Here is a 14,557-nt window from a genome sequence, read left to right as displayed (position 1 = left end):
TTTGTTTACTCACCCTCATGTAGATCCAAATCCATTTGCTTTTCTTTTTTTTACTATTCAGTTCACAGTAACCATGTCTGTCAAGCTCAAAAAAGGACAATATTAACTAGTCCATACGACCCATGTGCTAAACGCTGAGTAATATGAGAATATTTATAATATGAGAAAAAGACTTAAATTTAAAGTGGTACCCAAAAATGAAGATTAATTTACTTATATGCATGTCTTTCCCTCCCTTTTTGACTTTCTTGTGTGGAAAATAAAAGAAGATTTTTTCAGAAAGGTCTCATTTAAAAAAAAAAAATTGCCCTACAATGGAAGTCAGTTGGCTTCAATATTGTTTGGTTCCCAACATTCTTCAAAATATCTTACATCTTTACATTGCGTTTCTTAAAATTTTGGAATGACATGAGGATAAATGATTACAGTCTTCATTTTTTGGTTATTATTTACCGATGAATCTCATTTTCCATTGTGCATATTTAAACATAAATTTGCATATTTTGTGTTCCTGTAGCTCAATTGGTAGAGCACTGCGCAATCAAGCGCAAGGTTGGGGGTTCGATTCCCTGGGAACACATGATATGTAAAAATTGATAGTCTGAATGCACTGTAAGTCGCTTTGGATAAAAGCGTCTGCTAAATGCATAAATTTAATTTAATTTAATTTTTTTTAATTTAAACTAGTACATCATGTCCATTACACACACACACACACACACAAAATAATTAAACTTCATTACAATGACATAAAATCTGGCAATTTTGCATCACACCAGTTAATAGGATATCTACTTACATTTTCATTTGTTCCTTGCTAAAAATACTATATGAACTATAGTGCATGAACTGTGAAGAGAAATGTTTTGATGATTGTAGAACAAATTTGGCAGATGGGCAGCTGGGTAGATTACTTATAAATGCTAATCAAATTATAATCTTTTACTGATTTTTTGAGAATTACATAAATATTGGAAATTGGAAAAGTTGCTGCTTAAGTTTTTATAATAGTAATTTGCATATACTCCATAATGTTATGAAGAGTGATCAGATGAATTGCATAGTCCTTCTTTGACATGAAAATTAACTTAATCCCAAAAAAACCTTTCCACTGCATTTCATTGCTGTCATTAAAGGACCTGCTGAGATCATTTCAGTAATCGTCTTGTTAACTCAGGTGAGAATGTTGACGAGCACAAGGCTGGAGATCATTATGTCAGGCTGATTGGGTTAAAATGGCAGACTTGACATGTTAAAAGGAGGGTGATGCTTGAAATCATTGTTCTTCCATTGTTAACCATGACGACCTGCAAAGAAACGCGTGCAACCATCATTGCGTTGCATAAAAATGGCTTCACAGGCAAGGATATTGTGGCTACTAAGATTGCACCTAAATCAACAATTTATAAGATCATCAAGAACTTCAAGGAAAGAGGTTCAATTCTTGTAAAGAAGGCTTCAGGGCGTCCAAGAAAGTCCAGCAAGCAACAGGATCGTCTCCTAAAGAGGATTCAGCTGCGGGATCGGAGTGCCACCAGTGCAGAGCTTGCTCAGGAATGGCAGCAGGCAGGTGTGAGCGCATCTGCACGCACAGTGAGGCCAAGACTTCTGGAAGATGGCCTGGTGTCAAGAAGGGCAGCAAAGAAGCCATTTCTCTCAAAAAAAAAAACATCAGGGACAGATTGATCTTCTGCAGAAAGTATAGTGAATGGACTGCTGAGGACTGGGGCAAAGTCATTTTCTCCGATGAAGCCCCTTTCCGATTGTTTGGGGCATCTGGAAAAAGGCTTGTCCGGAGAAGAAAAGGTGAGCGCTACCATCAGTCCTGTGTCAAGCCAACAGTAAAGCATCCTGACACCATTCATGTGTGGGGTTGCTTCTCATCCAAGGGAGTGGGCTCACTCACAATTCTGCCCAAAACACAGCCATGAATAAAGAATGGTACCAAAACACCCTCCAACAGCAACTTCTTCCAACAATCCAACAACAGTTTGGTGAAGAACAATGCATTTTCCAGCACAATGGAGCACCGTGCCATAAGGCAAAGGTGATAACTAAGTGGCTCGGGGACCAGAATGTTGAAATTTTGGGTCCATGGCCTGGAAACTCCCCAGATCTTAATCCCATTGAGAACTTGTGGTCAATCCTCAAGAGGCGGGTGCACAAACAAAAACCCACTAATTCTGACAAACTCCAAGAAGTGATTCTGAAAGAATGGGTTGCTATCAGGATTTGGCCCAGGAATTGATTGAGAGCATGCCCAGTCGAATTGCAGAGGTCCTGAAAAAGAAGGGCCAACACTGCAAATACTGACTCTTTGCATAAATGTTATGTAATTGTCGATAAAAGCCTTTGAAACGTATGAAGTGCTTGTAATTATATTTCAGTACATCACAGAAACAACTGAAACAAAGATCTAAAAGCAGTTTAGCAGCAAACTTTTTGAAAACTAATATTTATGTAATTCTCAAAACTTTTGGCCACGACTGTACATCACATAAAGTGTAGTCAATAATAATTTTTTAGATTAAACATTTTAGGTAAGACTGTTGTCATAACCCGGCTCGGAGTTTATGACAAAGAAGTAAAACGAAAACGCTTAATAAAAATACAACCAATTTATTTACCAAAAAGAACCAAAACTAAATACACAAAATGCCGGCAATAACAAAAACATAAAGGAGAAGACACGCCGGGGAGAGAACCACTCTCTCTCTCCCGGAAGGCAGGAGGTAGGAAGCGTTTATCAGGCCGTTAACTCCAAACACAGGTGTCCTTATATTTATAATATATTTATTAATAACTTTTAGAATTCTTTTGACCTAATTCATTTGTCATGTGGAACATTATTTATGCTTTAGAATGCTTTTATATATGTAAAAAAAAAAGATAAATTAGGAGAATAAATTATGAACAAATTGCCATTGTGTGAATAAGATTTAATCAATTAAGAAGTAATCTAATTAGGAGTATTTAAAAAAGTTTTGTAATTGAATTACAAGTGCTGGAATCTGATTGTGTAATCTAAATGACATGTAATCAGTTACAGTAACACTGTTTATCTATTCTTCAGTTTCTCTCCAAAAACACAGCATATGGATTTAGAATGACGTAAGGATGAGTACATTTTCATAATTCAGTCATAAACTTCAATAAAGAACTTGGTATACCATCCCACTCAAAATAATCTTCATCAACCTAAACACACACACATTAACATGTTGTAAAATGTCCCAGCCAGTTGTGTTCTCTCTTCATTGCCATTTCTGTGTATGTTTGCACTTTTTCCCATAATCCTGCTCAGTGGGCGTGACCGATGGGTGGGGCTCAGTGCCAATAAACTGTCCGTCTGAAGAGCTGGAAGCAGAAAGGGAGGGATGAGGCAGCAGGCCGGTTCATTAAGGAGGATTGTTAAGAGTGATCATTAAGCTTGTTATGCAAAATTACCTGATTTTTACACAAAGCCATACAGATGTCACCCTTTGTTGCCTTCAATCACGCAAATTTCCACATCGCAGCAACAAAATAACAGATTGTACAAATACATTACCATTAAGCATGATTACAGTCACTAATTCTGTGGCATCTTGAGAATATGATGGAAAAAAACTTGTTAATGTTTAGTTTAATGCTTTTGTTCAGTCACTCCCCGGGACTGTTTCACTACAGTGTTTTGAATCAGTGGGGTAATCATCTCTATTGATGAACGCAGCATTACTGGCTTTGATTATGGCTTTTTTGGATCCGGGACGGAGGGTGAGGGGTGGGGAGGCAGGACAAGCGTGAAATGAACTGTTCCGCCTCAATAACCCTCCATGGTCTCTCTCTTAAAGGGGTAATTTGCTGCATGGTGCTGCGATCTGTGTGTGTGGAGGGGGGTGTCGCTGTTAGAAACATGTCGTGGGATCTGAGATGTGCCAGAGTGTGTTTTCATGCAATGTAATGTTGTCTTTTTTTTTCTTTTTCTTTTTTTTTTTTAAAGGGGGGCAGGGGTGAGATTGTTTCACTTACATTGATTTTTTTATTTACATCTTGTTGTTTTTACAATAAAACTGAGAGATGTATGCATGTTTTGTTTTGTTTCTTTTTCTTTCTTTCTTTCTTTTTTAAGTTTTGGGATCTGAGATGTGCAAGAGTATGTGTTTTCATGGGATTAATGTCCTGTGTCTGTAAAAAAGACACGAGAGAGATGTGTATGCTTGTCGATTTTTCTTAATGGACATTTATTTTTATGAAATAGTCCTTTTTGAAGTTAAAAGGGCTGTCCGAGACACATTTTTCGATCTAAGACGTGCGAGTCTGTGTGTTTTCAGAGAATTAGTTTCCTGATGTCTTGATAAAAGTAGATAAAAATGATATATATGTTGTGCCTATAGAGGAAATAATATGTTTTTGTCTGAAAACATTTTTTTTTTCAGTAGAAAGGATTGTGAATCGTTTTAGGATTTATTTATTTATTTGTGTGTGGTTGTGTGGGTGTTGTGTAATGAGACATGAGAGAAATATGTGTCTTTATCCATTTTTCTTGATATAGTGTCTGGGACAAGTGTGTGCACAAAAACTGAATACAAAAAAAAATTGTATAAGAAAGACCTTTTTCAATTTTCAATTTAAACTAAATAAAGAATACCATAAAGAACAGGCATTGGGATTTGACATGAAAGTGTGTTTTCAAGCAATTGATGTCCTGTTATAGTATAGATATAAATGCCTGTTCATTTTTCTTACAGGAAACTTTTTTGTATCATCTTAATTGGAAATATTTTCGGTTGTCTTGATAAAGCTATACATAAAGAATATACAGTATCTGTTTTAGGCCACTATAAATACCACATTTTATCAGAAATGCTTTTTTCAGGTGGAGTGGTGTAAGCCTGCAGGAGTCAATGCCTGAGTGTGTTTGAATAGTCTAATATCACAATGCCCGTTGAGTGCTGCTGTTGCTTCAGGTGTCGCTTGTACTGCAGACTCAGCGTTGTCTGAAGTGGAGTTCATTATCCAGACTCGCCCAGGCTTGACAACTTATTATCTTTCTCCTGAATTCTGACTCCATTTCAATTACCCTCCAACAATGCGTGGCCCTTTCGACAAGACCCGCCCTCCCTCCCCAAAGCAGCCCACCCACAGCGCTCTGCCTCCACCAATAATACACACTGCAGCAGCAGTTCCACCAATTACGGCGACAAGATTGAGCTTGTTATCTAGAGAGGATTTGTCTTATCAGCCAATCAGAGCAGCCGCTGTCAGAGAGAGATGCACAACAGCACGCTTATCTGAAGACTTGTGGCACTAACTCGAATGAGACCGACAGCTGTATTAACGCAGAGACAATGCAAACCATAGGTCATGGAGACTTGTAGATGCCACTTCTCACCACCCCCGTCTCTCCATCACCGACTCTTATCATTTTTTTTATCTCTGTTTCTCTCGTCCCTCTTCCACAGCCACATATGACTGCCTCCTTCAGATTTGCATACGTCTAAATGTCTCAGTTCATCACTGTTTCATTATTTACTGATTATTTACAGACAAATGAACTTGTCATGTTGGACAAGGATCTGTTGAACTCATGTTTGGAGGTTTCCCACTGTCCATCAGACCAAAGGAATAGATGATTATTGGTCCCCCGCCATCATCGTGGTGAATGTGTTGATTCGGAGAAGTTTAGTTTAAGTTGTATGTCTGAATTTTTAAGATCTTTGAAGGAGACATTTGTTTTAGGGTTTCCAGATTAACGAAGCAAAGACTTATAAGGTGTCCAATGAGATTATTTAAAATGCTTCAGTGTGAAACACACACACACACACACACACACACACACACACACACACACACACACACACACTTGTAGATCTTTGTGGGAACTTGCCATAGACATCAATTGTGTTTTACTGACCTAATGATATTGTCTATCCACTACCCCTTACAGAACCCTTTCTGCATTTTTACCTTTTAAAAAAGCATAATTTAGTATTTTTTTTCCTTCAGTCTTTATGCCCCCAAAATGGGGAAGAAACCTCTCTCCACACACCCACACACACACACACACACACACACACACAAATAGCATCAATAGAAGTAAATAATAAAATGATCTACTGCATTAAAGAGTGCAAATATGAATGCATTTAAATTAGTTATTTAATTTCTATTTGCTACTTTTTTGTTACAGTCTAATGATTTCAATATGCTTGTCTGAGAGAATTTGTATTATTATTATTAATTGTTCTGTTACATGCAACACTCTGACTGTTACCAGACAAGCTGCATTAAAAAAGTAGGAAAATAGGAATAAAATAAAATAAAATAAGTATTTATAGTATTGCTTTATTTGATGTTAAATGACAGGTGCGTTATATTTAAAGTATTTATAGCTGTTTGTACTGTTCAAATAATTTTTTTTATCCACAAAATGTCATCCAGTCTTGAACACTCTGTCACAAAATGTAGTAAAATGTCTGTCGTGCGTAAATTAATTGCTTACTATGACCCATTTATTTCTCTTTAGAAATACAAGGAATATGAGAAGTCGGTGCGAATAGAAGAGATCGACGGCGCAAAATTGGTGAAGAATGTGGCGCAGAATATGGAGGAAATATTTCGGAAAAAAGCGGAGGCCACACGAGTAAGTAACTTAACAGGAACAAAAACGGAATAGGCCTATGTTCTGCTTGCGACTTCCGCTTTATTTTAAAACTTTAACTATAGCGTACGTTTAATAGTTTTTGTTCATATAATTTGGAATGATTTGTATTATTATAAGCTATTTTTCGAGTTATTTTACGATTTTTGCATGAATTCCTATTGTTTCAGTCAGCATTTTTCATCACTCATCTATTGTCTTGGGTGCTGCAGCCGCAACAGTTTTATTACTAACGTATAAAAAGCCTCTCGATTAAAGCTTTTTTCTTCTATATGGAAGAACATATAGATTTTCCCGTTACAACCAGCTCATGCCGTTATTCTTCAGAGGCACACACGCGATCCAGGCTTTAATTGCCTGTGTGTGTGGAGTGTGTGGAGGAGATAGGCTTATCTAACTCCTGCAGATACACACTGTCACTTTATGATGCAATGGAGTCGGTTTGCCATGAAAGGGAAAACCCATGAAATACACCTCATGCATTTGTAGCTTTCAACTGCATACTGATTTTATAAAATGCATGCGCGTATTTATGCGAAATAAATTTACACGTTTGTCGGATTTTAAGGGAGTTGATGCAATTTATACCAGAGAAATACAAGTGTATTGCAACACATTTTATATCATTTGAAAATAATAATACAAACAGCCCTAAGGGAAAACATCATTTAAACTTTTTTGTTTCATGTTTACATCCAGATTGGTTTTATTTGTGAATGATCTCCTGCTAGCAATTTACGCGCAAATAGTTTATCTATCTTATGTATTTTTTTTATTTTTTTTTAACAAACCACTAATCTTTTTTTGTTATATAACCTACTTGTGATGGGTTAAATCTATAATAAATTGACAAGTGATGTCTTCTTTTTATGCCGACCTAACGTTACTCAAGCGCGCGCAACTTTTCACGAGAGGTGAAATCTTGTGATTTAGCTTTTATGGTTAATGAGGCGATTAAAACACGTTTGAAATGTATTTGTGTGTAAAAAGAAGCCATTCCCAGCCTTTGTTTTGGGGTCAAAACAAAAAGACAGTCTATACTAATTCGCATTCTGTTTGTATCTAAAACATTAGGAACTTAACATGCTGACCCTTTTTTTCAGGAACATAAATTCATTTTATTTTTATTATGTTTTACAGAGCAGCTTGGCTTATATTTCTAGTGGGTGTTTATAAACTGTCACAAAGCCTCATTTTTGGTTATGTTGCTATAATTTCCTCGAAATGCGACAAGTATTAATTATTTTTCCTAAAGCGCTTTGTGGATTGGAAGCAATTATACCGGCATGTAACTAAAAATGCATGCCAGCAGTTTTCAATGACAACAAAACATACACTGTCTTTACAAACTCACAACATTGTGTTTGCCGCAAGGCAACAAGCTACCAGATGATATACAACCTGTCTGCAAGCAGCAGGTAAACTAAACTGTTTGGTTTTAACTTTAAAGAGGTCGCCTTATACAATTATTTTCATAAAGAATTCAGTATGACTATTTATAAATGTAATTCATTACTCATTGACTGGGGTTGTCACTTTTATTCCCTGGTGAATGTTTCTCAGGGTCAGTTTATTATTGAAAGTCAATATATGAGTTCATATATAATCAAATTAATTTTGAAAGCATGTTAACTTATGATCAGATAAGAATTGTAATATATATTATATTTGTTAATGACCTATTGATAAAATATATGAAAGTAGTTAGAGGCTCATCACAAATGTCTGCATCTCAAAAGCACTCATAGCCCATAAAGATGAAATCGTTGTGTGTTTTGTCTGTTATATGTAGAGGCTTGTAGAAGCAGCAGAAGAAGCTCATCTCCAGCACGAGGAGAACCCTGACCTACAGGTGGGAGAGTTTGTACACTTGTACAGTATGCTTCACAGTATTATACATGATGATTTCAGAACCATGGACAGTTCTTTGTTCAGAAACAAAGAAAAACCCAGTCATTCTAATGCTCTGATAACACTTTGTCAGAAAAATCAAAACCTATGTAAAAATTACATGCACATTCATTTTTTAAATGCTCCCGTTGTCACGGATGTTTCATAGGGCATAATAGGAAATTGTATTATGTTCTTTAGAATAGACTCTTAGGGTATGTTTTAACGCTAAAGCCCCTCACATTTCTTGCCGTAATCTTGTGGCCCTGCTTTATGCAGATTTCCTGTACATGACCTCCAGATAAGTTCTTGAAGGGATTTATATATATATATATATATATATATATATATATATATATATATATATATATATATATATATATAATGTGCGTGTGTGTGTGTGTGTGTGTGTTGGAAAGCCCTCCCCTCTCTCCGATCGTCTCCGCACTTCGACTAAGATAAATGACTCCACATTGGCTGCGCTACTCAGGGACAAATGGAAAATTCACTGAAGCAAAATACGTTTAAAATAATGGTATCCCCCCTCAGTAATGAATTCATGGGCTCACTCTGTTATAAGTAGGAATACATTTCCAGTGATTCATACATGTTTTTTTATTCACATAACTAATTATAGTGAAAGAGTCAGATTGCAGCCTCTATATTTCAGTATGTGGTTTTTGTAACAGAAATCTTCTTGCTAAACAGAAAGATGCTTATTTTAGAGCTTCAAACTCTTTATCATAACTAGTGCTGTCAAAAGATTGCAATTAATTGCATCCGAAATAAAAGTTTTGGTTTACATAATGTATGTGTACTGTGTATATTATATATATATATAAACACACACCCACAGTATATATATTGAAAATATTTACATGTATATACATGTATATATTTCTATTCTTATATTTGATATTATATATAAATATATTTAATATATAAACATAACATATTTTTCTTAAATATATAGATGCATGTGTTTGTATTTATATATATACATAATAAATATACACAGTATATACACATATATCTTGTAAACAAAAACACATTCAGTTATATTTATACACTCGTTACTTTAATACTCTTTCTCTCCTTTTTCAAATAATTTCTAGGCCTAATATTTCTCTGTGAATGTATATATATATATATATATATATATATGTACATATCTATCACAATGTATATTAATTATAGGGAGAAAAAGCAATACCTAAAATAATTAGTAGTCCTAATAGCTCTTTAGTCAGTAGACCTAAAAAAAATACAAATACAAATATTGCTGTCTATATATATATATATATATATATATATATATATATACTAATTTTATATAGTGTTCTTGTATGTGTGTGTGTTTGGGAAGGGGGGGGGGGTGTATGTGTGTATATATATATATATATATATATATATATATATATAGAATTTCAATATTGCTGTTTAAGAATAATTTATTATAAGAACATTGTTATTGATTTTGATGTTTATACAGGAATAAATAAAAGAATAAAAAAGAAATTAATCAACTACAAATACATAATAACAAAGTTTCTAAAGGTCTGGATGAAATGGTTCTGACCGTGACTCTCTGAATGAGGAGTTCTGACTCAGAACCCACTGAGACCAGGATTCAGTCGGGTGTGCAGCACCTGCTCCTGCTGTTTGTTGATAACCCTCAAAAGCTTGTCGCAGTGCTGTCAGAAATGCTGAGTGTGGAGCGTTTCTCCTCTCGACTCCGCCCCCCCTCCGCCCCTCCAGGGGTGTATCACCGGAGCGCCCAGCCATGGTATGAGCTGTCATTGCTGGGCTTTGTACTGATGCCCCCCTCCCCAACAGGAGCTATAGTCAAGTGCATACACACATACACACACCGCTTAATGGTAAACACAAAGGTGTTACCAAGTACACTCACCTAACAGATAGATAGCCTCTTTTCACAGAATGACCTCTGGTCCAGTAAAGTGAGAGGTAGTTTAATCACACAGGGCCTCTGGACACAATCTAAATGTTCTTCGCCCGTTATCCTTTATAGTTCGACTGGGGCAACAGTGAGAAATGTTTGTGTGTCTATCTGTAAACTGAAATTTTTATGGTTTTGTTGCACCATTTTTATTATTTTTATTTATTTTAGTCTCACAGAAGTGTCTGAATCTTTGCTCATATTTTACAAAGTCTGCATTCAAAAAGTCAGAAATTTCAATATGAACATTTTTGGTGAATCATCAGAGCCAAAGTTGATACTTAAACATTACTGATTTCTGTGAAGTCCCTGATAGATTATATGTATTAATGTTTGTTTACTTACCATTTATGTCATCAAAATATAGTAAAAACAGTAATATTATTACACTTGTAAAGATTTTTATTTTATTTTATTTTTTTTCTATGATGCAAAGCTGAATTTTCATCATAATTACTTCAGTCTTGAGTGTCACATGATCCTTCAGAAATCATTCTAATATGCTGCTTTGCTGTTCAATAAACATTCGTTATTATTATTAATGCTGAAAACAGTTGTGCTGCTCTGAAATTTTGTAAAAAAAAAAATTCTGGATTTATTGCTAAAAATTCAAAAGAACAGCATATATATAATAATACATTTTATTTGTAATGCGCTTTTCTTAGACCCAAAGCGCTACAGTAATAAAGTAATAAATAAAGTAAAACAAAACACCAAAAGCAATACAACAATTCATTATAGAAAGACAGTCTTGAATAAATGTGACTTAATCAACTTTTTAAAATCATCCAACGTTGGTGCATTTCTGACGTGCAGAGGAAGTACATTCTATAGCTTAGGGGCTTTATATGAAAAGGCTCTTTCCCCCATGGTCTTTAGCTTGCATGATGGCTGGTTAAGTGAAAGAGAGTTAGTAGAGCGAAGAGAGCGTGATGGAATATAAGGGCTGATGAGTTCACAAAGATACTCAGGTGCAGTCCCATGAAGTGCCTTGTATGTTAAAGTAAGAATTTTAAAATCAATTCTCGCATTTACGGGAAGCCAGTGTAATTGTGAAAGAACCGGTGTAATGTGTTCATGAGGAGAAGTACAAGTGAGCACACGAGCGGCAGAATTTTGTATATACTGAAGCTTGCTCAACGATTTAGCTGGAAGGCCAGAGAACAAGGCATTACAATAATCTAACCTAGTTGTTATGAAGGCATGTATAAGCCTTTCTGTGTCTGCAAAAGAGAGAAAAGGTCTAAGTCGAGCTATGTTTCTCAGGTGGAAAAATGCAGTTTTAGAGATGTGTTTTATGTGTGCTTCAAATGATAATTGTGAATCAAAAATGACACCATGATTTCGCACCTGTGAAGTGGGGATTACCGTGCAGGAATCAACAATCAAACTGATCTGCTCGGCCTTACGTGTGGCTGCCACTGTACCAATCCGCATCAGTTCAGTTTTGGAGCCATTCAGCTTCAGGAAGTTGTTATGCATCCAGTTACTGATCTCTGCTAAACAACCACGTAAAGCTATTAATGAGCAATGGACATCAGGACTAGTGGTGATGTAAATCTGCGTATCATCCGCATAGCAGTGATACCCAAGACCATGTTTCCTAATGATCTGCCCAAGTGGAAGCATATAAATATTAAATAATATTGGACCCAGTACTGAACCCTGAGGAACTCCCTGTCGAACAGGCACGGTATCTGATTTATAGTTACCCAAGCCAACAAACTGGGCACGTTTAGTTAAATAAGACCGAAACCAATTGAGGACAGCTCCAGAAAGACCCAACCAATTTTCCAGCCTGTCAAGCAGAAGAGAGTGACATATAGTGTCAAAAGCAGCACTGAGGTCTAACAAGACCAAAATACTGTATGCACCTGAATCCGCTGTGATAAGAAGATCATTTATGACCCTAATTAAAGCGGTTTCAGTACTATGCCCTCTTCTGAACCCAGATTGAAAAGGTTCAAAGAGACTGTTAAGAGCTAGGTGATTATTTAACTGAACAGCCACAACACGCTCAAGAACTTTAGCCAAGAATGGGAGGTTAGAAATCGGCCTGTAATTGGATAAATCAGATACATCACAACCATTCTTCTTAGGGACTGGTGTAATGGCAGCTATTTTTAGTTCTGGAGGAACAATTCCAGAGGTCAATGACAAGTTCACAATTGAAGTCATAAAAGGGCAGATTGATGCAAGGCAGTTCATGATGACCGAGCAGGGAACCGGATCTAAAATACTGGTTGTAGAGTTCATGGACTTCACTGTACTTATAATAAAATCATCTCCGACCATTTCAAAGTTTGAAAAGATAGTAGTTGGGAAGTTTGAAGGCTGGATATTAACTAGCTCAAGAGGAGTGATGGTATTTAAAGTGCTATATATATCCTCAACCTTACCAGTGAAATAATGAAGAAACTTATTGCACTGTTCAACAGAGGAATGAACAACGGCCTTAGTCGGTTTGAGAAGATTGTCAACAGTCTTAAACAGCGATTTAGTATTTGTTGCAGCGTTACCAATAATGCTTGAATAGTAGCTCTTACGTGCAGTATTCAAAGCAGAATGGTAAGCAGACTGTTGTTCAGTGTAAAGAAGCCTGTGCACCGTCAGGCCAGATTTTTTGTACTGCCGTTCTAATTGTCTTCCGGCAGCTTTCATTAAACGTAAATCCGGGGTAAACCATGGACAGGGTTTCCTAAAAGTAACAAGCCGTTCTCGCACAGGTGCGAACTCATCCAAAAGTGAGGAAAGCATGGAATTATAGTGCTCCACGGAGTTAGTAGTGGGAAGCCCAGAGACAAAAGTCGAAAAAAGAGTGAAGTCCATGTGCTTGATGTTACGGAATTTGATAGTGCGCTCAGAAATAGATCGTGAAGACATAACATTTATGTCAAAAGTAATAAGTCTATGATCACTTATACTCATGTCGATACTATCCAGAGATTGGATACCAACACCAGCAGAACATACCACATCCAATATATGGCCCAGCCTATGGGTCGGAAAAGTAACATGCTGTTTAAAGTCAAAACCATCCAAAATGTCCAAAAAGGTAGCAGTTTTGACACAGTTTGGATTATCAATATGGAAATTGACATCGCCAGTCAAGACCATAGACGGACAGAGTGGACTAAGAAGTGTCAGCAACTCAGTAAACTCAGAAAAAAATAAAGGATTAGGTTTTGGTGGACGATAAATTAGCAGCACAAGAACAGGTGAAGCACCATTGACTTTAAAAACCAGACATTCAAATGATGAAACAGTAGGAGCATCAATAACATCAATTGATATATTAGATACAAATATTGCAGCCAAGCCACCACCCTTACCCGAAGCTCGAGGCACGTCAATATATTTATATCCAGATGGGGCACACATGTTCAAATTAAGATAGTCATTGTCTTTATGCCAAGTTTCACTGAGACAGAGAATATCAATTTTCCTGTCAAGGATAGTGTCAGTGATAAGTGCCGTTTTATTGTTTATTGACCTCGTGTTGAAGTGAGCGAGTCGCATAGTGCTACAGCACACATTCGCCGCGGGTTTTTGAGAGAGAACCTCTGGATAGCGTAGGTTACTATGGCCGATTGATCTCACACGGAGACAGCAGCAACAGGCAGAGACAGTGCAGGTGAATCACGGCAACCAGATGTGAGCAGCAGCAGATAGACCAGGGGGAAACACTTTAAAACGCTGGCTCAGTAAAGGTAAATATATGGAAATCCAGCAGCAGGTTAAGACTCAGAAGAGTTTAAAATTATTCAGAAGAGTTTAAAATTAATTAAAATAATAAACAACTAAAAATACGGCAGGAGAAGTGGCAGCCAAACGTGCGCCAACGTCCTCTCCGAAACCGGAAGCCGGTTATGTGAATTCCACAGTGATGAAATGAAATAGAAAACTTTTGTTGCATTAAAAAAAAAAATCTTATTGACCACAAACTTTTAAATGTAAAAGTGTACTGTAACACAATAAAATGAATATAAATAAATTGCAAGCATTTTTCTTTTTTTCATTTGCATTTTCTTTTTTTCCAGCCTGACACCTCTGTATATATTTGT

General features: G+C 36.3%; 1 protein-coding gene across 6 annotated transcripts in view; it reads left to right on the top strand.

The window, feature by feature from the left end:
* The window catches only part of LOC132126617 (voltage-dependent calcium channel subunit alpha-2/delta-3-like), a 58,779-nt gene that overhangs the window by 2,498 nt on the left and 41,724 nt on the right, over nucleotides 1–14,557 (top strand). For 5 of the 6 annotated variants that reach the window (XR_009427419.1, XM_059537989.1, XM_059537988.1 and 2 more), the window contains exons 3-4: nucleotides 6,509–6,625; nucleotides 8,436–8,495. Coding sequence is in view for 5 of the 6 variants with exons in the window: in XM_059537989.1 (XP_059393972.1) it covers nucleotides 6,509–6,625; nucleotides 8,436–8,495 (177 nt within the window). In the remaining variant the exon portion in view is untranslated. The remainder of the gene's footprint in view (nucleotides 1–6,508; nucleotides 6,626–8,435; nucleotides 8,496–14,557) is intronic. The other variant, XM_059537990.1, reaches the window with a different exon arrangement.

Source organism: Carassius carassius, chromosome 44, assembly GCF_963082965.1.
Source record: "Carassius carassius chromosome 44, fCarCar2.1, whole genome shotgun sequence".
NCBI lineage: Eukaryota > Metazoa > Chordata > Actinopteri > Cypriniformes > Cyprinidae > Carassius > Carassius carassius.
Note: the sequence above shows the minus strand (reverse complement) of the source record. Positions and strands in the feature narration are given on the sequence as shown.